This window comes from Ceratotherium simum, chromosome 28 (genome assembly GCF_057802395.1).
Source record: "Ceratotherium simum simum isolate JZ-2026a chromosome 28, ASM5780239v1, whole genome shotgun sequence".
NCBI classification, from domain to species: Eukaryota; Metazoa; Chordata; class Mammalia; order Perissodactyla; family Rhinocerotidae; genus Ceratotherium; species Ceratotherium simum.
This window is the reverse complement of record NC_141927.1, coordinates 40,611,058-40,637,931: the sequence shown is the minus strand read 5'-3', so window position 1 is coordinate 40,637,931 and position 26,874 is coordinate 40,611,058. Positions and strand designations below refer to the sequence as shown.

The window sequence follows — 26,874 nt, the reverse complement described above, 5'->3', positions numbered from 1 at the left end:
AAATTGAAATTCTAAAAGCCGTGTAACTTTTCAAACACAGAGAAAGCAGTTCCAGTGGCCCTTAACCAATAACTTCCTGAAGGCCCAACAAAAGAAGCTACAGCTGCTTCTATTTAAATGATTTTACTTCCCTTGTCCACAGACCAAATAGCCATAGGAAGACCCAAGCTGCTCCATTTCTATAATTCCCTTTTTCTAAGCAAAAGTCTGGAAACAGAAGGCAAGAGAAACAGGGAGCAGCTGCCGCCTGATCTTCATACTAATGCCCTAGGGTCATTCCTCATCTTCCTCCTTATGGTTTCAGACTCCTTTCTCAACAATCTAAGTCCCAGCTCGTGGGAAGAAAAAACAAGGAAAAGCAGCCTTCTCTGTGTCAACACCCACTGTTGTAGAAAAGTCTAGATCGCTTCTATGAGGTGAAATAATTAGAAGTCAAAATAGGTGAGCCTTTCAATTTTAAATTGTTAATCTGCTTTATTTCAAATTCCAATTAGTTACTTATAACAATATGAAACTCCTTACATAATCCCTGTAGTGATCCCTTTAGACACCACATGTTTTTGAAAGAAAATCACACAATTTCCATCTCTGGAGCCAAACAGCAATCCTGGTCCTACTGTTTAAGCCAACAGATATATAAAACAACGGTTGCTGATGAATTAGTCATCCAATTTCAGATTCCAAGACCCTCAGAGTCTAAATATGAGAGCCAAAAAGCTCAGTTTCTGCAACACACAATGCTACCTTGGAGGACACAAAAGCAGAATGCTGGTTAAGAACACTGGACTGCCAAGTTGCCATCTCAGCTCTGCCACTTATCAGCTGTGTTACTCAGCCTCTCCAGACTTCAGGATGGAGTTAATTACAGTACTGACCTCATGGGTTGTCACGGGGACTAGAAGAGGGAATCGGTGTTGAGGCACACAGTAAGAGCTCAATAAATATTAGCTGTGATTGTAACAATGCATCATGACTGAAAACATCACTGAAAATAAGCATTTTCCAAAAGTGAGGACTTTTTAAAGGAAAATGCTCCTTCTCAGACAACCCACATGAAAATACTATGTAAGAAAAGAGCCCCAGGCTCAGGTCAAAATGTCACTTACCCTAAATCCCTAACTCCAAGAATAAACTTTTTGTTTTTTGTGTGTGTGAGGAAGATCAGCCCTGAGCTAACATCCGATGCCAATCCTCTTCTTTTTTGCCGAGGAAGACTGGCCCTGGGCTAACATCCGTGCCCATCTTCCTCTACTTTATATGGGATGCTGCCACAGCATGGCTTGACAAGTGGTGCGTCAGTGCGCGCTGGGGATCTGAACCTGTGAACCCTGGGCCACCGAAGCGGAGCGCAAGCACTTAGCCGCTGCGCCACAGGGGCTGGCCCCCCAAGAATAAACTTTTAAAAATATCCATCAACAGGGGCTGGCCCGGTGGCATAGCGGTTAAGTGCGTGCAGCGGTTAAGTGCGCACGCTCCGCTGCGTTAGCCCAGGATTTGCAGGTTCGGATCCTGGGTGAGCACCGACACACCACTTGTCAAGCCATGCTGTGGCAGCGTCCCATATAAAGTAGAGGAAGATGGTCATGGATGTTAGTCCAGGGCCAATCTTCCTCGGCAAAAAAGAGGAGGATTGGCATCGGATGTTAGCTCAGGGCTGATCTTCCTCACACACACAAAAAAAATCCATCAACATGTACCAATTATTCTGATTCACCTCACTGATTTGTGGCCAGAGAAAAAGCAGTTTCAAACTAGATGGCTGTTTGCAGTCAAGTAAGCCCTGAGAAACGAGTGGTTGGCCATGGCCAGGGGCCTAGCTTTCACATGGAGGAAGAAGAGAGGAGCTGATGACTCCCTCCCACCACAGGTGTCCCCAAGAGAGAAAATGCTTCACCACCTCTGTGCCCTGGAGTATAAACAAAGTCCCTGCCCACTCGGCACCAAATGGGTTCCAGTTTGTTGACCTTCCGGGCACAGTGAAAAACAAGGACTACAGGGACATGCGCTATTTTTATATAAATAAGACAGCATAAGCAAAGATTCATTATTAATGTTATGAGCTATACTTTATTTTCAAATGAGGCACGTAAATTTGTTAATTTGTATTTAAGAATAACTTGTTAACCACATGCTGCAAATTATCTGTTTTCTCCACTGTAAACTGCAACAGAAGTTGACATTGTCACTGCAGTCACTACAACTAACACTATTTAATTTGGAGCGTATGAAAAATGTCTTTGGAAGATGGTTTTGTAACTTGGAAACACAGGAAAGGTACAAAGGGACAAACAAAAAATAACACCACCGCTAAAATTCTTTCCAGCAAATTTCTGAGTCTGCACACAATATCACAAACAACATGAGCTGTCCAGACACGAGCACTCTGAACAAATGCTTTGGAGAATTACATCTGGATCCTGTACTCCCCTTAAACAAGTTTAGGCAGGTTTTTGTTTTTTTTGGTGAGGAAGATCAGCCCTCAGCTAACATCCATGCCAATCTTCCTCTTTTTACTGAGGAAGACCGGCCCTGAGCTAACATCTATTGCCAATCCTCCTCCCTTTTTTCCCCTTTTTCTCCCCAAAGCCCCAGTAGATAGCCGTATGTCATAGCTACACATCCTTCTTAGTTGCTATCTGTGAGACGCTGCCCCAGCATGGCCAGACAAGCAGTGTGTCGGTGTGCACCCAGGCTCCGAACCCCGGGCCGCCACTGGGATCCAAATCCGGGCTGCCAGTAGCGGAGTGCGGGCACTTAACCGCTAAGCCATGGCGCTGGCCCCAGGCAGGTTTAACTGTAAAAGAACTCAGGAAGAGCAGCGAGGCAGCATTCAAGGTCAAAACACCTCCGCTCTTAGCAAGGGAAGCCAAGGACCTCTGAGCTTGGCCCAGACTGCAAGGGAAGAACACCTAGATGCTGAGAAGACTCGAGGCAGCAGAGATTTGAGGTTAGACTAGACTCTCAGCTAGCTTTCTGTGAGCCTGACTTACATCTTCAGATAAGCAGACTCCGGTCACCTACTGATCACCAAATCATTTTTCACAGAATGCCTAAACCTCCATCATGTCTGAATTCATTTCTAAAAATTGGGAAGGATCACCATCCGTTACTCACCTCCTAATCCAACCCAAGCCCAAAGAAATGCTCTTTTCATAACTGCCAAATGACAACATTATCACAAGTAAACCTCAAATAAACCAGTCTGGAGGCCAAAGTACATACACATTTTAATGTTCACAGTTTTTGCCTCAGCACTCCTTAACCAAGACTGAGATTAACCCATTAACACAGCGGTGTCTCAGTTTATGAATAATGCATAACAGATGATTCCAGAATTTCTAAAGAAAAAAAAAATCACCTCTAAAATTAGTAATGCCTTGGACATGTTTTTCCTTTAATATGTCATGCTAAATCCCACTCCCATATCTTCCATCAGGGTTAGCAAACAAATATATAGATATCAAGGTTTTAGAAAGCAAATAGAGCCATTGATGGAAAGTATCTTTGAATTTTCCTTTTTCAATGAGCTAATTTTCTGTCTTATTTTATTTTTATTTCCAAATTCCCAAGACTTACTAGCCTATAAGGATTTCTAAGGTATCCCAAGTTTTTAACTGCTAGTGTTTAATTAAAAGCAAAATTGAACTTCAAGTACAATGTACATAGTAAACTATGTATTATTCTTTGGTCACAAATGAAGTTAACGGTGTCAACAAAACTTTTTGGAAAGCCAAATACACATTCAGATTTGCAAATCAAGCTTCCTGTTCATGCATCTTTAAAAATAACATTCACTTGTGGAATTTTACCTTAAAATAAGATTATTTTAGCTTTGCAGCTTTAATCACTCTCCTACATTCAATGGCCAGGATAAGAGTGCTGATCCGTTCACAGAACATAAAAACTGAGAGATATTCAGAATGTGCAATTAAGAGCACAATTACTGAATAAGTAATGCATATACATGTGTAGGCACAAAACTATAAAATGCTACAGCTAGAAGGCTCTGATGAGCATCCATCCAATCCCCTCATCCCATAGAGGAGGAAGTTAGAGCTACAGAGGTTAAATGATCTGCCCAAGACAGTGGCAAAAACTCACCGTCAGTGACAAAACCTGCCAGCCAGGTGTCCTACCTACTAGTCCAAGTGCTTTCCACTAAAAATGCTCCTTTTAGTACAAAAAGCTTATTATATTAATGAAACATCTGACAAGACAATATCATATATTTGTAATATGATTGTGGATGGATATAAGAAAGCTGTAGAAGGATACGCATCAAGCCACTAAAAATTGGTTGGAAAGGTGTTATTTCACATTATTTTGCTGGTTCTGTTGAGCATGTTGCACTTTTAAGAGGAATTTAATGACTTTTTAAAAGAATATCTCCTGATTTATAAATACTCTAAGAAAAGAAAGGATGGTAAAGTATTTCTTGGAAGAGGACAGAAAGTGCATTTCCTTTCCTTCAGCAGGGAACATCCTTTTCCCCCTCCCAAAAAGCCAGCCAAACCCTCCCCTTCAAGGGCCAGCTCTACACCCAGCTCCTCTCCAAGGACTTCCAAGCCCTTTGGCCGGAGCCTCTCCTTCCATCAGAACCTATGCAGAAGTCTCTCCTACTGGAAAGCAAGCTCCTCGACAGCAGAAATCCTGTCTTACGTTGCTATCGGGCTTGGCAAAATCCTTTGCATATATTCAATTACAGTAATGAAATGAAGCATTTGTTCCCAGAGTCCCATTTAGAGTAATTTTCCAGATCTCCCTCTTCCCTACACCAACATCTGGATCCACTCAAGAGATTGTGGAGTGGAAATCCTGGATCCCATTGTCGGACAAACCAGTCTCTGGAAAATGAAATCCTAATGCCCATTACATCCTCCGCCTACTGGGTGTTTAACATCCTTTAACATCAGGAGCACGGTAACGCTCAACTTTGCTTGCTTATTAAGATCGCCGACAACAGTCTAAACCCGCGTTCTGTAAGTGTTAACCCGTTTTTAAAAAATCTCAGAACATCACTTGCCAGAACTTACAGCTGAAAACCGCGGATAAAGGTAAACGCATGCGAAGTAGAATGACTGAAATCTTTAAAAGCTACTGGGAATATAACACCGAATAATCTCCCCTTGTCTGTTTGCTCGCTCAATGCAAGTTTGTTTTTTGTTTCTTTCTGACACAGAAACGTGATAGTCCCTAAACACAAGAGCTGACTTGGCAGGGTAAAACTCGGCGCCTTAGGTCCTCTTGAACGCTGTCCTCTCGATCAGTAAGCAAGAACGAGTCCTCGGGCTTTTCTTCCAGCTCTTAGCTTCTGAAGGCGGAGGGCTGAATTAAAACCCCTAACCCTGAACGCCACGAAGCTGCCCCTCCTGGCTCCCGACAAACACAAAGAAAGAGCGAGCAAGGGAAAAGTCACCTGAACCTGACGGGAAGGCACAGACACAAGCGGCCCAGGGACCGCGGGGACAGAGGAGCGACAAAGCCAAGCCAACCGCCCACGGGACGGCGAGCGCCGCGCGCGACCCACGCGCCCCGCCCCGCCGGCCCCCCGCTCACCGCGGCCGCGCTTCCGTCCATCTTCCATCGCCCGCGCCACCCCGCCGCGGGGCCGCGAGCCTCAGGGCGCGACGCGGGCGGGCGGGCGGCCGGGCGCCGGCGCAGCGCGCTCTTTGTTGGGCGCCCGGACGGCCGCGGGGCCGCGGGCAGCTGCGGCGGCGCGCACCCTGGCGGAGGCGGCGGAGGCTGCGGAGGCTGCGGAGGCTGCAGCCCGCCTGCCGGCCCGCGCGGCCCCCAGCAACGTCCGGACGGGGGCGGGCCGGGGAAGGGGGCGGCCTCCCGGGTGGGGGCGTGCCGGGCCCGCCCCGCCCCCCGCCGCCCCAGGCCGCCGCGCGCTCGCGCCACGCCGGCCTCGCTGGCGAGCCGAAGGCTGCCGTTGCTTTGTCTTCTCGCCCGGGGGTTTCCCCCGTGAGGAGCGAGCGGCGCTTTCCTCTCAGGAGGGGCCGCGGGAGGGGACCCCGAGGCGGCGCCGTCTCGCGGGGTCCGGGGTCGAGCGCCAGTTCGCGCGGGTCCCACACTCGCGCCCACCCGTCGCCTCGGGGTCCGGGGCAGCGGGCGGGGGCCTCCTGGGTCCGTGTTGTGCTTGACCTCTCTGAGAGGGTCCTCGGGCGACGAACCGCCGCCGGAGTCCCGGGGACCGTCGACCCATTTAAGGTCCATCCCCTTCGAGGCGGCCCCGCCCACCTCGCAGTCCTGTCTTGGGACTGTCCCACCCGAATGTGCGCGCCGGGGCACAGCTCACTCAAAAACGGCGTTTTCGATCGAAATTGCCACAGACCAGTGCGGCAGACACGGGCTGGAAGGGCGCCCTCCTCTGGCAAATGGCGGGGGAGACCCCAGAGCCGCCCGCGGTGAGGTCCCCGAGGGCAGAGCGCCTCACCGGCCAGTTCAGCCTGCGCGATCTGTGCACCTGGAGGGGGAACCCCATGCGGCCAGCTGCGTGGTGTTTTTGGTACGTTGGTGCTACAGCCTTAATGTCACCAAGACTAGTTTCCTTCTTGTGAGCGGTAGAAGATGCCCAAATAAAGGGAACGGACTGACATGGCTCAGCTTTGAGTTGGGGATGGATGCCCGCCAGGTCAGGATGCAGCAGCGAGGCATGTTGAGTCGCCTATTTTTGCGTTGACTGCCCCATTCACAGCTGTCAGCCAGCCAGTGGCAGCCACCAGAGGAACCCGAATGAGGGAATGGATGCACTTATACAAATCCATTCCAACCCCTGAAAAATGGTCGCAGTCCATGCTCCCCTGCCAGAGCAGCAGTTTGGTCAAAGGTATAGGTTTTAAAGCACCCCAGTTACTCGGGCATATTTCTCCTTTATGGATCCTCCCTTCACCGTTACAGAAAGACCCAAAGAAGACAGTCCCTGAGTGCCTATTCCCAATAAACTACTGTCTTTCTCGAACCACGGTATGTGATGATTTTGCTGGCAAAGAATCACGAGTAAGACCAAGTACAAAATGTAGTTGCTTCTCTGAGGCTTGACCACTAGCCTGGCGGCCTTTACTGGGGAAATGAACCAACAACTCATAAAGGGAAGTCAAGGATTTTAAGCTGAGTCTAAAACCATACCGACTATACTCAGACATAACTATTCATATAGAAGGCAGAGTGGACCTAGATTTACATGAGCTTACTAGTTAAGGGCCCTGGAAATAGACACCTATAATCTGAGTCTCTGCTTCCTCAATTCTAGAATGAGGATAATACTACCTTACAGAATTGTTGTTAGCATGACTAATTATGTAAAGTTCCTGTTCAATAAAGGGGCATTTCAAAAGTTAAGCAACAGAAATGTTTCCCATTTTCATCACAAAGGAAATTTTGTTTTTTTCTCCCTGAATCCAAAATGTTTTAAGATTTTACTTACAAAACTGATCACATATAATAGATAATCATTCATTTTTCCCACTTTAAATAATCAATTGTTGGAGATTCTGATCAGCACAGATTAACCAGTGTTACCACTTCTGAGTTGATAAAACCCAAAGCAGATCAAACAAAAGTTTACATTTCATTTCTCCAGTGTGTGTTTTGTGTGTAAATATTTTGTTAGGCTATTTGAAATATTGAAAATAGAGTAAGAATCCCTATTTCTGCTACTCCAGCCCCCTAGAGATCCCAGGCCCCCACTCAAATGATCACAGTTGTGCTCAAGTTCAGTGTCAGAATGTACAATCATTCACATTGGTAAAGGGAAGAAGGAAGCACCCAGGCCCAGCCGAGAGAGACGCAGCAGCCCCTAAAAGAGACATGGCCTGGCCTGTTTTTATCCAATACTATATCCCTCCCCCTCTGGAAAGAAAGAGAAACTATCAAGTCCGCAAGACCTTGCATACTGGAGGTCAAAAGAAGAAATGAAAAGGAAGTTTAAATTCTCTCGTGCATTATTCATACATGCAGTTAATCCTTACTATTTCTGAAGGCTACTTTGGGATACTAGGTTGTGGAATATTTATTTATTTTGGGGGTACAAAAATGCATATTTATATAGAATGGAAAAAAATTTCAAATACAAATTTCTGAAAGTTGACAAATTCCACAAACCTCACCAAATCCAGAAAATTCACATATTTTTATTAAATACCTACATAATAGGTATTTCTATTAATTAACTTCCTAAAGTACATCTATAATACTTTTCCTCCATGTGTTTTGGCTACATACTCTTGATCACCTCTTTGGAATGATTTTTTTAAAGAGCTTTATTGAGATATATTTCATATACCACACAACTCACCCATTTAAAGTATATGATTCAATGGTTTTTAGTATATTCACAGAGTTGTGCAATCATCACCACAGTCAATTTTAGAAAATTTTTATCACTCCAAAAATAAACCCTATACTATTAGCAGTCAGTCTTCTTGGAGAGAATACAACCCCCTCAGCCCCTGGTAACCACTAATCTACTTTCTGTCTCTATGGATTTGCCTATTCTGGACATTTCATATAAATGGAATCATACAATATGTGGTCTTTTTGTGACTGATTCCTTTCACTTAGCATAATGTTTTCAGTGCTCATCCATGTTGCAGCATGTATCAGAACTTCATTCCTTTTTATTGCCAAATAATATTCCACCATATGGTTAGGCCACATTTTATTTATCCATTCATCAATTGATGGACATTTAGCTTGTTTCCACTTTTGGCTTTTATGAATAGTGCTGCTATAAACATTTGTGTACAAGTTTTTATGTGGATGTTATATTTTCATTTCTCGTGGGTATATACTTAGAGTAGAATTTATGCGTCATATGTAACTCTATTGAACTTCCCTGCTGAACTGTGTTCCATAGTGGCTACACCATTCCATCAGCAACGTATGAAGGTTCAAATTTCTCCACATCCTAACCAACATTTGTTATTGTCTGTATTTTTTATTATAGCCATTCTAATGGGTGTGAAGCCAGCCCTGATGATCTAGTGGTTAAGATTCAGTGTTCTCAGCACCAGGGCCCAGGTTCGTTTCCCAGTCAGGGAGCCACACCACCTGTCTGTCGGTTGTCATACTGTGGTGGTTGCATGTTGCTGTGATGCTGAAAGCAATGCCATGGTTGTTTCAAATACCAGCAGGGTCACCCATGAAAACCCTATGAATAGCAGCAGAGCATTATCTGATATAGTGCTGGAAGATGAGAGGATGGTGCAAAAAGACCAGGCAGGGTTCTAGTCTGCTGTACAGAGAGTCACTAGGAGTCACAATCGACTTGATGGCACTAGCAACGGTGAGTGTGAAATGGTAGAATGATTCTGTAGCATCATTTTCTATGGGTAGAATAGAAAGGTAGTCCAGTCTTTTCTCTAGCATGGTTGATCAGAGGATTTTTATTATTATTATTGACATCTTAGAAAATTTCCTGCCTCACGTTCATTATTGAAAATAACATGAACAATTTTAGTGTGTTGTCAAATTTGGGAAGACTTCTCAAGTTTCTTTCGTATGTGAACGGTAGAATCGCAGAACATTTTAGGTTTTTTTATGCAATGATTAATATTAAATGCTCCTCAAATTTAAGGTCATAAACTCATTTTTATTAATATTGTGAATTTTGTCATTTCATAGATGTCAGTTATTTCGTGTCAAAAAAACAGAAAATATTTTTCCATTGTTCTATGGTTCATACTTCTTTATTATTTAAATTATCAAACAATCCAAGAGTCTTAGAATATGCACTTTTATAAAAAAGAAAGTTTTTATTTTAAATATACAAACAACTCTAACCTCTACAATATTTTCAATTAGAAAGCCTCTTATGTGTGCTTCAGTGCATAGAGAGGATGCTGTATAAGTCGTATACCAACTGCATACAAACAATTGATATATTAGAATAGAGAACATTAAGTCTTATTTAGTGTCATAGTCCTAGCCTCTAGCACTGGGCCTGGGCCATAGGAGGGGCTTGATAACTAATTGTTGGATTGAAATTTGCCATTATCCAAGGTAGAAATATTCAACTTAAATATACAGCAAATATTCACCTCAAATATACAACAATCTAAAACCATGTGGTTTTGAATTTCAGTACCACGAAGAGGACATGTGTAAGACAAAATTCATCATGGCATTTGACTCTGCTGAATACTGAGTGGATGCTGGATGGATAAGAAGATTGGAGGCAAGAGGGAAAAAGCAAAAATGTGGCTGGTGTGCTTAGGTGACTGAAAAGAGCAGAGAAGTGAAGAAGGATAGAGGACGAAGTGGATGTGGCCTGCCTTATGATTAGTGCCCAGGAAATGTTAGGTCAGAAGTGATCTGGGGCATAGAGTGGACTCAGCTCACCTTTTCCCCATTACCTGAATAAGTTAGGCTAAGTCTGGTAAGAATAATAAAAATATACACAAATAATGAAGGTTTCAGCTTATTTTTTATTATCTTTCGTATGGATAGTTATTCTTTCATTCACTCGTGACAAATATTTATTGAACATTTACTATGTGCCAGGTGTGGTTTACTGATGATGATAAAACATCCCTGTCCACATGGAGCCTGTAGTCTAATGAGCTTGGGGAGACAGAAAATAAGCAAGATGACTCAGTATATATACATTATATGTTGTACCTCTGAACATAGACTTAATCACCTCCATTGTAGATTCATATGTTTGAAGGTGATGATTCTGAAAGATTGGTACCCTTGTGGACAGATATCACTGAAAAAAATTCTACATCTACGTCTAGCCCACTCCACCACAACCACCTAGTAAATATTGAGGCACTTCATGTTACCTATTCGTCATACCCTTCTTGTCCAATTTGATAACTACCAGCCACATGTAGACATTTAAATTTAAATGAATTAAAATAAAATTAAATTAAAAATTCAGTTTCTCAGTCTCTCTAGTCACATTTCAAATGTGACTAATGGCTACTATGTTTAGACAATGAAGACATAAAACATTTCCATTACTGCAGAGAGCTCTATCGGACAGCACTGCCTTACACAGGGTTTGGCACACAGGAGGCACTGAATAAATGACAAATGAGAGTTTGGTCCAAAGACATCATATGATTGCACTGGGTTATTTTTCTGAGCATATAAAGCTTCTTAGTACAGTACTATGTACTGACCCAACCATTAAAAACAAAAACAAAATCTTCATATAGTTACATAGCAACAGCTGCTCTTCTGTTTCACACTTGAAAACCTATCTGTATCCTCCTACTCCACCAGAAAATGCTTTACCATCAAGATAATTGCTGAAAATACTTGGGAAAAAGTCCCTATTTCCCTCAAAAAACAAATCACTTTTTCAGAATTATTCAATGAATGAAAAGGAATTGCTTCAAAAGCAGTATTTGGATTGAAGGGGGATTCCATATAAATGTTTCTTTGCTGAAATAAATATTTCACTCATAATATTTTTTCCAGAGTAGAAATAGCCTATGGAAATTACGATGCCTGCGTGTAGTGGAATTGTAGAAGCACCCTGGCATTTCTCCAAGAGGACAGCAGAGCATAGTAACCCCGATGCTCTGCATGAGCGATGGGGGGGCAATGAAGCAGGTCCTCGGCCCTTCCAGGATGTGGAACGGGAGTCAGGAGACAGAGAGGGCCCCAGCTCGCTCGCTGTCCAGCCATTGGATGGGGCCTTCGTGTTCTTAGGCCTCCACTCCTTTTTCTATGAATGGGAAAGATTGGCCTTCCCACTTGCAGAATTCCAGCATTCTGGGATTTAAAGAGCTTTCTTAAAAGAGAAAGCTTGTAATAAAGCAGTCTTTATTTTCACAATCCTCTCAGTCTTTCTGGCAAGTCTTTAGTGACAATGGCAAATCCCAGAAGTTGAGTCTCTAAATGTTCTGAATTGTGACACCAAGAAACTCAGACTAGATAATACTCTCCTGAGAGCAAAGACCACAACTTATTTATTTATTTCCTTTTTTTATCCAGCACAAGAGGTGCTCAACAAATGTTCACTGAATGCATAAATGAATGAATACTCTCAGAGAATATTTGGGGCAGAAATAGCATATTGTTTAAGAATTCCATTGATTTCAGTGGCTGAACAGAGAGAAATGTTGGTAAACACTGTCAACAAACTAGGTAGGAGGACTTCAAATAGAACTCTCATCACAAAATACATGCATTATGAACTCTTACATTTGAAAATTTCTATAAATTTAAGTGTTTCTGAAAGGAAGGAAATCTATCCATTTTCTCCCTCCTCCCCGTTAAAGACTCTCATTCTGGATGTAACTGCTGAATTATGTTCAAGAGGTGACAGTTTCCTGGGGCTGAATTCTGACAGTGGCTCTTTTTGAGTCACTTCACTTCGAAGTTCTGTGAGCCCAGCTATTTTGGTCTATTGAGTCATATATATCCACAGTCAGGAACGCTGGAGAAAAGGTCTCTTTTCCTTCATAATCAGCTTTATTGAGGTATAATTTACATACTGTAAAACTCACCAATTTTAAGTGATATTGTTATTTATAGTTAGAAATATATATTTGGTCTTCATCCCCATTTCTGGCACAGAGCTCCTGAAACCCTTGGAATTTCCTAAGTGATGAGAGCATAAAGGTATCTTTCGTTGTGTTAATGAGGTGACTTTTGGATTGCACCTGAGGATGGGGGCTAATTGCCAAGAGAGCCAACCATGTGATTAGAAGGTTGGAACTTTCAGTCCCACCCCCTGACCTCCAGGGAAGGGAGAGGGGCTGGAGGTTGAATGGAAGGCCAATGATTTAATCAATTGTGCCTATGTAATGAAGCCTCCATAAAAACCCAAAAGGACAGGGTTCAGAAAGGTCCTGAGTTTGTAAATGTGGAGATTCGGGGAGAGTGGCGTGCCTGGAGAGAGCGTAGAATTTCTTTGCCCTTTTCCCATACCTTGCTCTATGTATCTCTTCCATCTGGCTGTTCCTGTGTTATATCCTTCTATAATAAACTGGTAATCTAGTTAGTAAACTGTTTCTCTGAGTTCTGTGAGCCGCTCTAGCAAATTAATAGAACCAGAAGAGTGGGTCATGGAAACCTCCAATCTATAGCCGGTTCCATCAGAAGCCCAGGTGACAAATCTGGACTTGTGATTGGTCTCTGAAGTGGGGAGGGGGTGCAGTCTAGCCCTTAGTCCCTTAAGGACTGAGCCCTTAACCTGTGGGATCTGATGCTATCTCTGGGTAGATAGTGTCAGAATTGAGTTGAATTGTAGGACACCCAGCTTGTGTCGGAGAATTGGGGTAAAAATTGGTGGCGGTATGGGAAAAAAACCCACACAGGTTGGAACTGGTGATCAAAATCCTTAAGTGTACAATTCAATGAGCTTTGGCAAATGGATAGAGTTGGGCAAATGACCACTATAATCAAGATATTTCACCCTTTCCCCTCCAAAAAAGTTCCATGCCCCTTTGCAGTCAACCCCTCCCTCCAGACCCTGGATGCTAGCAATTACTCACCTTTGCTCTCACTAGTTTTGCCTTTTCAAGAATTCCACGTACAGTCATGTGCCACATAACAACACTTCAGTCCATGACCGACCACATATATGACAGTGGTCCCATAAGATTAGTACCATATAGCCCAGGTTTGTAGTAGGCTATACCATCTAGGCTTGTTTAAGTACACTCTATGATATTTGCACAACGACAAAATTGCCCAAAGACAGAGTTCTTAGAACATATCCCCATAGTTAAATGATGCATGACTGTAAATGGAATTATATAGTATGAAATCTTTTGTTGTCTATCTTCTTTCATATAACATAATGCTTTTAAGATTCATGTGTGTTTTTATATGGCTCTGTATTTCATTCCTCTTTATTGTTGAGTAGTGTTCCATTGTATGGATATATAATTTGTTTATCCACCATTTGATGGACATTTGGGTTGTGTCCAGTTTTGGCTGTTACAAAGAAAATGTTATAAACATCTATGTTCACATTTTTGCGTGTACATATATTTTCTCTTGGATAAATACCCAGGAATGGTATTGCTGGGTCATATGGTTAATGTATGTTTATTTTTATTTTTTTAAAAAAACTGCCAAACACTTTTCCAAAGTGGCCATATTATTTTGCATTCCCGTCTGCAATATATGCTAGTTCCAGGATTCTACATTTTTGCCAATATTTGGTAATATCAGTTTTTTTAAGCTGCTGGCCTTTTGTGTGTATGGTGATATCTCATTGTAGTTTGACTAGCATTTCTCAATGGTGAGTGATATTGAGCATCCTTTCATGTACATATTTTCAATTTGTACGTCTCCTTTTGTAAAGTGTCTTTTGCCCATTTTAAAAAATGGATTCTGTTTGTCTTCTTATCATTGAGTTTTAAAACCTCTTTATATATCTTGGATACAAGTTCTGTATCGGATACGTATTTTGTAAATATTTTCTCCCTATCTTTGGCTTGCCTTTCAATATCTTAAGTGTCTTTGATGAGCAAAAATTTTTAATTTAAATTAAGTCCAATCTACCATTTTTTTCTCTGATGGTTTGTGTTTTTTGGTGTCCTCTCTAAGAAATCTTTGCCTAACAAATATTTTCTCCTATGTTTGCTTCTAGAAGTTTTATAGTTTTAACTCTTATGTTTACTTTATGACTTCATTTTTATATATGGTATAAGTTAAGAGTCAAGGTTGCTTTCTTCCCATGTGGATATCCAGTAGCTCTAACATTCTTGAAAAGATTATCCTTTCCCCATGTAATTATCTTGCTGAAAATCAATTGAGCTTATATGTATGGGTCTATTTTTGACCTTTCTCTTCTAGTCCATTGACTTATGTGTCTATCCTTACATTAATACACAGTCTTGATTATTAGCTTAACAGTAAATCTTGAGATGGTGTAGTATAAGTATTTCAACTTTGTTCTTCCTTTTCAAAATTGTTTTGGCTCCTCTAGGTCCTTTGTATTTCCACATAAATTCGAAAATCAACTTGTCAATTTCTTTAAAAATGCCTACTAGGATTTTGAATGGGATTGCTTTGAATCTATAGGTCAATTTGGAGAGCACAGACAATTTCAACAACACTTAGTCTTCTGAAACATGAACATGTTATATAAATCCATTTATTTAGGTCTCCTCTGATTTCTTTCAGCAGTGTTATGTAGTTTTCAGGATACAGTACTTGCACATATTTTATTAAATTTATACCCAAGTATTTCATGCTTTTTGATGCAATTATAAATGTCATTATTTTCTTAATTATGCTTTCAAATTTTTTACTGTTAATATAAAGAAACAAATTTTATTTTTGTATATTGATCTTATATCCTGTGATCTTGCTAAACTCACTTATTCTACTAGTTTTTAAGTAAATTCCTTATGATTGTCTACATAGCTAATCATGTCATCTGTGAACAAAGACAGTTTTACTTCTTTCTTTATTGCACTGTCAGGTACTTTAGTACAATATTGAATAGAATTGATAAAAACAGATATCCTTGCCTAGTTTCTGATCTTAGGGGGAAAGCATTTAGTCTTTCCCTATTAAGTATGATGTTAGCTATAAGTTTTTGGTAGATGCCTTTTATCAGGCTGAGAAAGTTCCCTTCTATTCCTAGTTTATTGAGAGTTGTTGTTGTTGTTGTTGTTTATCATGAATGGGTATTGAATTTTGTCAAAGGCTTTTTCTGCATCTATTGAGATATTAGTATAGTTTTTCTTTCTTATGCTGTAATTTTGGTGAATTACATTGATTGATTTTCAAATGTTAAACCAACCTTACATTCCTGAGATAAACCTTGTTTGTTCATGGTATATTATTGTGTTAGTCTGCTAAAGCAGCCTCAATAGAGTACTACAGAATTTGCCGCTTAAACAACAGAAATTTATTTTCTCACAGTTCTGGAGGCTAGAAGTCCAAGATCAAGGTGCCATCAGCGTTGGTTTCTAATGAGGCCTCTCTTTCTGGCTTGCAGACACCTTCTCGGTGTGTCCTCACATGGTCTTTCCTCAGTGTGCACACACTTCTGTGTAGCTTCTTTTCTTATAAGGACACCAGTCTTCTTCTCTTATAAGGACACCCACCCTTGTGACTTCATTTAACCTTAATTACCTCCTTATAGTCGCTATCTCCAAATACAGTTATATTGGGGGTTAGGGCTTCAACACATGGTTTTGGGGGTGACACAATTCAGTTCATTCTTTTATATCTTTTACAAATTGCTGGATTCAATTTGCTAATTATTTTTACTATTATTACGTCTATGTTCATGAAGGATATTGGTCTGCAGTTTGTTTTCTTGGTATGTATCTTCCTGGTTTGAGTATCAAAGTAATGGTATAATTTACTGTGATGCCATCTGGACTTGGAGTTTTCTTGTGAGAAGATTTTTAATTAAAAATTCAATTTCTTAAAATATATATATATAATTATATGTAATAACATAAAAATATATACATATATAATATATATAATTATTCATTTATCTATTTCTTCTTGAATGTGCTTCTAAAGAATTTGTCCATTTTATCTACATTGTCAAAATTATTAGGATAAAGTTTTTCATAGTTTCCTTATTATCCTTTTAGTATCTCTATGATCTCTAGTGATGTTCTTTCTTTCTTTCTTGATATTGATCATTTGTGTCTTCTCTCTATTTTTTCCTCATCAGTTTAGCTAGAGGCTTGTCAATTTTATTGATGTTCTCAAAGAATCAACTTTTTGTTTCATTGATTGTCTATATTGTTTTTCTGTTTCCTATTTTATTGATTTCTGTTTTTATTGTTATTGTTTCCGTTCTTCTGCTTACTTGGATTTAATTTGCTTTTCTTTTTAAAAGTTTTTAAGGTTGCAGCTTAGAAAGATCTTATGCTTAAACCAATGGCAAAGGAAATACGGTAGATTATAAGTTTAGACTGTAGAAAGATAGGAGGTAGGGCATCCAGACAAAAATATGAAGCCAATATCTGACAGAAAGTATCTCCAGATCCTGTAAATAATCCCCCACCGCGCGCACGCACACACACTCAACACACACACACACACACACACACACTGCAGAATAATGCACTTTCTCTCTCAACGTGCAATGGGAAAGTCCCTGCTGTTTACAACCTACATTGGTTGTGCCTGCTCACTGATAGAGGAGTTAAATCACAAGGTAAGATAGATATAAATATTTAGGGAAATGTGACTATAGACAGAGAACATTCTGGATATTAAGGGAATTAATTTGTAATTTTAGAACACAGTGAGCCACAGACTTAGGGAAACTAGTTGGAAAAAATCTCCATTTGAGAAAAACCTAATGGTCTCAGAGGAAAACCTGGCAGAGACTAAATAGTCAAAATTAGTGGATATTTTTCCCAGAGTTAGGGCTAGTTCAGAGAAAAAGTCTGCAAGGAAAAGTTTGCTCCACTTAATACCATTTAACCAATAATACTATGTCACATACATAGGTCCTCCAAGTATTACATTATAACAAGAATCCAGTGTAGAAAAAGGTGAAGGATGAAAATAGAAGTCCTTTCTCCTTCCCCCCAAAAGTCATGGAATCTTATGGACCTGGAAATCATCCATTTCAACCTCAACCTCAAAGCAGGAAGCTCTATATAATATTTTTATCAGGTGGCCATCTAGTTTCTGCTTCATTACTTCTGGTGACAGAGAAGCAAGTCATTGCCTCACAAAGCAGCCCATTCCATTTTTAACAGCCTTTTAAAGAAAAATCCTCCACGAATAAAGAGCTAACACTAATGCACTGCTTACTATGTACCAGGCATAGGCCTGAGCGCTATCTCAGTGCATTAGTGTGCTAATCCTCACACCACCCCATGCAACAGGCCTGTGGTTTAGAGCAGGCAGCCTGACCTACAGAAAGGGCAGGGTCTGGATTTATGCCCAGTCTGTGTGACTCCAGAGCATTTGCCATAACATCTGTGCTACGACGCCTCACATCACACTTGGCTTTCTGTGGCTTCCACTCTTCACTCTGATCTGGACCCCAGAGGACAAATCATCACTCCAATTCCTCTTCCACTCAGTAGCCCTTCAGACACTTGAAGATGGTGACTGTGTCATCTCCCCACCCTTCCCCTACAACTCCTCTCGTCATTGTTAATTCAACGGCAAGTGTTTTGAAGCCTTTTTCATTCTGATGATCCTCTTCTCAGGATGGGTACCCAGGAACAAACACAATAGATAAGATATAAACAGAGTAATAATTACAGATGAAATTTTCATTTTTGGCTATTAGATTCAGTATGGAAAATATTTTATGGGTAGCAAACATAAAAATTATCTCTATAAATATTTGCTATTGCATGTATTTATGTTACTTGCAAAACTTTTCATTACTAACTAATAGTAATTATCATTCTAAACACATAATAGTGCTACATAATGATGATTTATTGCACAAACTGAATTATGTTTCAGGAGCTAAGAACAAATTTGATGGACACAACTATTTCTGTGCATCTCTATTTACTACCATGGCAACCAATTAAAATAGGTTTGTTTAATTAATTAGTTGTTGATAAAGAACTATGAAGATGAAAACTGCTATTAATAGATACACAGTGTTTAGTATTAATGCTAGTGTTTTATTGTAGATGGTAAAGTGTTTATGGCCAGAATAGACCAATTAATTCAGTTTCCATTAACAGTAATAATTTCATCATTGAATTAGGAAGAGAATTTTTTTAAACTTTTATTGCCTTTTAACAAATTGTCTAGTCTTCTCTTTTATGCTTCTCTTGGCCATATCTTAACCAACTCACATTATACACTCAGGCAGAGGAGAAAATTAATGCATATAGTGATAACCAAAGTTTCCTGAGGAAAAAGGAATATCTTCCGCTGGTAGTTGTAATGTTTCAATACCACTGCTGAGTCTTTTCTTTTCCTAAAGCTGAAAGAAGAATATGGAGATGGCCAGGAGTGTGGAGCTGGAGCAACTACCACATCATCTACCAGGAACTGTTTCTAGAAATGGCACAAGGGGTTGTTGGTGAGGAGCTTTAGATCCCCCCAAATCTTGTCAACCTTCCCTAACTCCCCCCAGTGCTCATGCAATCGAAGTGAAAACAGTGGCTTGCCACGCAGGTGCAGCTCCACGACAAGCTCCCCAGCCTTCTCCTCCAAATAGATTGGCTCTAAGTCTGTCCTACATTGAAATTCTGGAGCTGCCACTGCTCCTTTCCTTCCTGCCACCTGCCATGACCTCTTGAGTCTCCAGGGAGGTCTTGTAGCTGAGCTGCTATCATGGAATTTAGAAGTGGGAAGACCCACCAGAGGTTCTTTCCAGCTCCCTGCATTCTAGCAGATAAGATATTCTACAGATGAGGAAACACAAAGTTCAGAAGTAGCTGAATTCAGAGAGTGCTGGGCTGGACTCCATTGGGATTGTGGGTTATGTGGCTGGAGATGGAAGTCTTGTCCACAGGCAGAGTGAGAACGCCTTCAGCTCTCCTAGCTTAGGCCAGATCCATGAACCTCTGGCTGGGTCTATTTAAATGGATTGAACAGATTATCTCATTGCCAGTAGTTGAAATGTCCTCTGTCACGTGATGGCGATGAGTGAATGCTCAGGCCTGGCCCCCTCTTTAGATGGTAGCTCACCCCAAGACCAGCCTCGAGCCAGAACAAGCTAAAGGTGCGAAGACGGATGAATGTGACTTCAGTATTTCCCTTCCTCTGAATCCCTGTGCTTTCATGTTGCAGCTCTCTAGGACTGACCCTTTTAGCAACGTCTTATGCTCTTTAACATCCCCTCTACTCCAGCCCCTCCCATTGCACATTGGGATTTACCTATCCTTGGGGTCGTCCTATGTGACTAACAAAGGACTCATAGACAAGGCATTACCAGTGTCTCCAATCCCAGGATTCCCATAAAAGAATCCTTCAGTCCCTTAAGCCTAAGGAGTGATTGAAAGTGGCAATTTCAAGTCCTATGGCAGATCAGTGGGAGAACTTTCTGTGCTGAAGAGTCCAACCTAAGGAACAAAGGTCTGGCTTGAAAGACTGGGATACTGTTCAAATACAGCTTATATGCAACTGCCTGCTGGAGATGCTGTGGAGGGAATTCAGGTGACACCGGGCCAACGGCCTTTTGGATGCCTTCCAGTCGTGAGATTCTAAAAAGGTTGTGTTGAATCAATGGCAACTTGATTCAGTGTTCATCAGTGTCATCTTGGAGAGGCTTTCTTAGGGCATGCTGTAGGGATCTAGCCTTAGCTCTGCCCAGTGCCATTGTATTTTTTGTGTGTGTGTGAGGAGATCAGCTCTGTGCTAACATCTGCCAATCCTCCTCTTTTTTTGCTGAGGAAGACTGGCCCTGGGCTAACATCCGTGCCCATCTTCCTCCACTTTATATGGGACACCGCCACAGCATGGCTTGCCAAGCAGTGCGTCGGTGCACGCCCGGGATCCGAACCGGTGAACCCCAGGCCGCTGCAGCGGAGCGCGCACCCCTAACCGCTTGCGCCACCTGGCAGGCCCCTGCCCAGTGCTTATCAAACTATATTACTTCAGAATGTTGGAATTATCAGCCAACATTTAGTATTGTAAGAAAGAGGAACTCAAAAGCTCCCAACAAGCTGGAGCCATGGACTGATCTAACAAGTGACATTGGAATATGAGTCTCTTTATCAAAATAGCTATATCTCTTCTTATCCCTGTAATCCATTCTGTGCTCCTATCTCAAAATCTATCTTATTGTCCCTAAAACTAAGCCCTGTGCCTAAATTTGTTACCCTTTTTCCTTTCTTTACAGGACTTTGTTCACTCAAGAGAAGTCTTCCCTTGACCCTGTTAATTACCCAAATTTATATCTTATCTTTCTCCTTCCTTTGTATTCCAAACTCTTACAAGAGAAATAATGTCTAAATTTATTGAGCAGTTACTGTGGTACTGTGCAAAACAATTTAAATGGATTATTTCATTTATTTCTTATAACACTTTTATGTGATAGATTTTAATTTTATCCCTATTTAATAGATGAGGCAATAAGGCTTAGAGAGATTAAAAATCTTGCCAAGGGACATACAGTAAATGCTGCAGTCTAGACCCAAATCCAGGAGTTGAACTGCAGAGCTCTTAGCCACTAAGGCCTTGTCCTCGTTGCCTTAATCCTCTCAGGTTGGCCTTTGACCCCTCGCTGCTGAAGCCACCTCTACTCCTGCCTAGTCCGTGTCCTACTTGACCTTCCCTCAGGTGACCTTCTTTCTTTTTGACTTTATGAAACCACATGGATCCTTTCTTCTCTACAAACTGCTTTGCTTCCATGTGCGAAGGTTCTGGCCTCTGCCTTCTTTTTTTTCCTTTTCTCTCTCTTCTCTTATTTTTTGCTCTTTATCTACCCTTGATAATCTCATCCTCTCCTGCAGTTTCAATTACAAAATCCATTCAGGTATCTGAGCTCATTTCTGAGTTTCAGTTTTTATATCTAATAGCACATGACATCTGAATCTGAATGACCCAGTAGCACCTCAAACTTAGCGTGTCCAAAGCTGAATTTATCATTTTACCTTTAACATTTTTTCTAAAATCCAACCTCATCTCCTTCTGCTAATTCAAATGAGATGGTGTGATGTTGTGGAAAGAACATAAGCCAGGGAAATCAGAAGACATGGATTCCAGTCCATGATATACCGCCTTTATGATCCTGAGATCATCGTTCAATCCTATCTCTACAGTAAGGGGGTGACCTGGATGATATTAGACACCTTCCAACTCTATGTTCCTACAACCCCTGATGTCCCACTTCTGTCATGCTTTCAATTATCCAAGGATGGAATCTTTGAATCATCTTTCATCCCACATAAATTCAGTCTTGAAATGGAATGAATTTTTTTCTAATAATTAATTTATTCATTCTATCAACATATATTTATAAGATACCTACTATGTGACAACACTGGGAAACATAGTGGAGACTGAAAGAGATAAAGTCCCTACCTCGTGAAGCGTACAGTCTAGTGGGGAAGGCTGACAACAAACATTTGCAGAAGTAAACATGGTAAATAATATAAAGGAGCAAGAAGAGCTATGAAGAAAAACAAAACAGGTCAAGGCTTTGCGAGTGACTTGGTGGGGGGATCTATTTTAGTCAGGGTGGTCTGAGGAGATGATATTTGAGCATTGATCTGACTGCATGAGGGAATGTGCCATACAAAAATACATGGGAAGAGCCCTTCAGGCAGAGGAAGCAGAGTGCAAAGGTCGTGAAGTGAGAACAGCAAGAAGACCCCCATGGTCAGTGCAAAGCACTTAAGAAGGAGAAGAGCAGGAGATGTGGGCAGGAGGCCAAGCTATGGGGCCTTAAGCCCATGGTAAGAGTTTAGATTTAAATTTTAAGTGTGGTGGGAATACCTTAGAGGATTTTATGCCTGAGAATAACTTGGCCTGATGATATTTTATAGATTACTTGCTGCTGTGAGGAGACTAGATTATGGAGGTTGGGACTGGACAAGAGTGGTGGCGGGAAGACCTGTTACGGTTTAGGCAGCCAGGTAAGAGATTGTGGGGGCTGGGACCAGAATATCGCTGCAGGTGCAAGCTTGCTGAATAAGCTACCTTGTAAGGGGCTATGTCCCTTGTTATTGGAAGTATCGGAGAAAGGGGTAACTATCAGAGATGTCCGTAGATCATGCTTGGACCACCCGGTATGTAAGGTTTCTTTAACTCCAACATTCTAACACTGTCAGACTTGACCTCATTTTGTGTAGAGCCTGCTTTTTTTACCTTTTATATTGCCCCCAAGTCCTGAAAGAAGCCAATGGGAAAGGCATTCACTCAGAGAAGGACAAAGCTAACTGGAGCTGGTCCAGCTGATTATTGCAGCTTTAGTAGCTCATGGGACCCTAAAGGGGTAGGGTGCACAGTTGTAGTGAATGGGCCCCACTGCATGACACTCATTTTAGTTATCTCTGTGGAGTCAGAATCCCTGGAGCCTGAAATTCATGGTAAAAGGGTACAAATTCGTAGAGATTAAATGAGAGAATGTATGTGAAAACAATCAAGCTACAAAGTTCTGTAGAAATCTAAGTTACAGGGGCTGGCCTCGTGGCACAGCGGGTAAGTGCACACGCTGCACTTCCGTGGCCCGGGGTTCGCAGGTTCCAATCCCGGGTGCCCACCGACGCACCACTTGTCAAGCCATGCTGTGGCAGCATCTCATATAAAGTAGAGGAAGCTGGGCATGGATGTTAGCCCAGGGCCAATTTTCATCAGGAAAAAAAAAAAGAGGAGGTTTGGCATTGGATGTTCGCTCAGGGCTAATCTTCGTCACAGAAAAAAAAAAGAAAGAAAGAAATCTAAGTTAATATTCCTTATTTAGATGAAATTCAGTACAAAAGGTACAATCAAATATTTTCTAATGTGCTATATCACTTTGCAAAGTGGTACCTGCTAGAAATGCTACACCTCTTGAATGTACCTGGGCTGTACACAAAGACTGCTAAAAGCTGTGAGTGAGTGTGTATCAGATAAACACACTAGACTATATGTCCAGACAGCTTTTACGCAGCTAAGACGAGAGAAGGATATGTCCCAACATGCTCTGAGCAACTAATATTCTGTTTTGATCTTCTTGGCAAAAATTTCCTAATGTTTTATCTTTTCTCATTTAAAAAAACTGCAAAACCTTGATTGCTAATAATATTTCAAAATTGTGCTTTTCCCATGTGGTTTTATAGAGAGTTAAAAGAATGAAGGAATATATTTGAAAAAGAGAGACAGGACATAGAGACCATCAAAACTGCATTTTGTTTTAGATTCTCTCTTGGATTCTTTAACTTGTACATTTTCATACTTTAGAGCTTTACATGAATTCCATCATCAAGAAAACTTTAAGGGAAAAAGAGAATTTCTCTTTTCATTAAAATTATTTTCTTTTCTATGTATGTGTTTATATGGGAACAAAACATTGATGAGAAACAACTGGATGAACATGTGGTTTCAAAAACATTACACAATAAAAGAGAAGGAAAAGATTCATATTCTCACATTGCACCTAACATATGGTATTTTGTCCCTGTAGGCATTTTGTTGTGGTTTTTTTTTTTAAGGATATCAAATTCCAAAGTGATTTTGCAGGTGACCCAGCTTCTGGGATTACATTCTACAACATTATTTCCCTTCCATATGCTTAGTGAAATTCGGGATGAGGCTCTCATGTGAGTGAGTAGAAGTCCCCAACATGTTCTCCAAGCAACCCAGGCACATACTTAAAAGCGAAATGTCAGGCATGATAAATCTAGGTCTACAACATATCAAGTGAAGAAAATCATGTGTAACAGCAGAACATCAGTGATTGAAATATCAAAAACCTTCAATTCTATGCTAGCGAAGTAGGTTGTCTGTTAAAGTTGACCGGGTCTAGACACCAACAGAATTTCTGTAGTTTTCTTTAAAAAAAAAAGTCTGGGACATAAACAAAAAACACCTCAGGAATATGCTTTTTTATGGGTCACTGAGACTCAAAATAACAATCCATAAAGAGCTCGGAGGAATACCATAAATCCACACAATGCTCTTGAGCACAGGCTTGGGCATTTTAATTTCACTCATAACACTTGAGTTTGCTGCCAAAAGTTCAATTTTCTCTCTTTTTTAAATTGAATTAAATGCCTATGAAAGAATCATACTTCCTAAAAAGAAAGCACAACTTTACAAGAGAAGAATAATTGTTCTCATCTCCAGTGAAATACAACTTCCATCTTGGTAAGATCAAATAAAGGAATATTCTACTTGTGAGTTGGCCAATAATGCAAATAGGAGGGAGTTACACAAAGATCTGGTCCTTCCTTCGTCCTACCTCCTCTCCCCAATAGTCTGGTTTTTGTCCATAAATTACTTTCACTTTATAGAAACAAAAAGTCTATAAAAAATGGGTGGAACAGAAGAGAGTAGAAAAAATCTGTAAAGACCCAAGACTTGAAGCATATTAACCAAGAGGTCAATTCTATATTCAGTGTCAGACCAGACATTTTGTCAAAAATTATGGACCGGCAGACAGCGTATTTGACCAAAATGGCTGTGGTGAGGATTCTTATGTGTGGAATCATGCTACATAAACAAGATTTCAAAACAGTTTTAGTGGTAGTTCAGTTTGATATGCTATGATATTCAGCCGAGCAGAGCTCCAAAAAACCCTCTCATCTGTTCGTGCCTTTGTAGGCTGAGGCCCTGCACGTTGTGCACAGCGGCCGATATCCCCTGTGGACCTGACAAATCCCGCTGGGAGAGAAATGAGATCCAGCCTATCACTTTTGCAGGCCACCTTTAGGTTCATAGTTGGAGGGAAATACCATGACCACATACTGTGTCAAATCGCAAATACCCACGTAGGCACTAACACATTATGGTTTTTTTGCAGGACCTGAGTCTTTTTTGTTTCCCGCTCCACATGTTGCTGGGCAGTATGCCAGTGCAGGGCCTGGAGCAGCTGCCTCTGGGAGTCTAGGCTCAGGACAGTGTCCTGCCCTTCCTGCAGGCAACCCCCAGCCCCAACCGCAGTCAGGACTGTGTATGATGATGCCGTGCTGCGTTGATGATCTCTGTGAATCTGCTTTTCTTCTGCGTGGTTCTCAGTTTGGCTCCTCCTTGTCAACGTCTATCACTTTCATTGATTACTCTCTATTTATTACCCTTATCCAGGCCCTCATTACCTCACAATTGAATTACTCTGCTACTCTCCTGGATGCTTTTCCTCTGTTCTCAAATTCCTACCACTTACTAATGCCAGCCTATATCTTCAATTGTAGCATTTCCCTTCTCTGAGCCAGCCTCGTGTAAAGCAAAGAGCCTGGGATTTGGAGCATCAGATGGGCTTTGAATCTAGGCTCCATCCTCAATTAGTCTAAACAAGTCACTCTATCCTTAAACCTATTTACTATTCTGTAAATATGTTAATCCCCATGTGGTTGTTGAATAGGTTAAATAAGATTATATCAATCATATTCTAGAAAGTATCTAGCATAGTACCCAGTTTATAGAAGATCTTAAATACATGTAAATTATCATCTGTTCTTTTTCACTATATTTACTGTTCTTTATCAACTCATTCCATAGTCCTTAATCTAGTCACCAAGACCTTCAATGCCCAGGTCTTGCTCTCAAGAAGTTTGCAGTGTAGTGATGACAAAGACATAAAAATAATACAATAAAACGTGAGAAGTACCAAGAGATTGAACGAATTATGAAAGTACTGTGAAAGCCTTGCTCTGTGGTGTCCCTTAAAGCTTCACAGAAGAGATTATCCAAGGATGAATAGGAATTTGGTGGAGAGATGGGGAAGGTTATATAGAAAAATGTAAAGGCTTAGGTATGTCTGGCGGAGAGAGGGAGATGAGGCTTTTAAGGAAGTTAAGGTCTGAACTGTGAAAATCTTTGAATGCCATTTTAAGGGTTTTGGACTTTATTTCTCACAGGCAATAGGCAGAAAATTTTAAGGAGAAGATGATATGAAACTAAGAGGTTCACAGTACCATGGAAAAAGTTGACCAAAGGGCCTGGATATCCGTCTCATATATCTTTTATTTTGAATATATCAGAAATATTAAAGGAATTGAGACTGACAGTAGCCAATCTCCCTTGACCACAGCCAAGCCATCTTGCCTGGAAAAAAATAGGCATTTCTAAGTAACAGCATGGAGCTCTTGAAAATAGCAGTTCCCAGTAACTATTTTCTAAGACTGATTCTACACAAGTTCACCCAAGTGATTAGAAAACTCTTTGCTCTTGCAGAGATGAGGTCTCTTTATAGAATGAGAGAAAGGCAATAATTTCTTACCTTGGTAACATCTTCTCCATTAAAACGGGAAGGAAATTCTAGAAATGCAAGGAAGTAAAAGTTCCTCTCATTCAGCCAAAAATCAGCTGAATGGGAGGGTTGAGAGGAGGCTATTAACAATTGCCGGGCACCTC

General features: G+C 41.0%; 1 protein-coding gene across 1 annotated transcript in view; it reads right to left on the bottom strand.

The window, feature by feature from the left end:
* Positions 1–5,641, bottom strand: part of PSD3 (pleckstrin and Sec7 domain containing 3) — a 453,546-nt gene extending 447,905 nt beyond the window's left edge. Inside the window, exon 1 of the mRNA XM_087418635.1 lies at positions 5,557–5,641. Coding sequence (XP_087274761.1) covers positions 5,557–5,577 — 21 coding nt within the window. The 5' untranslated portion in view covers positions 5,578–5,641. The remainder of the gene's footprint in view (positions 1–5,556) is intronic.
* Between the last annotated feature and the right edge of the window lie 21,233 nt (positions 5,642–26,874).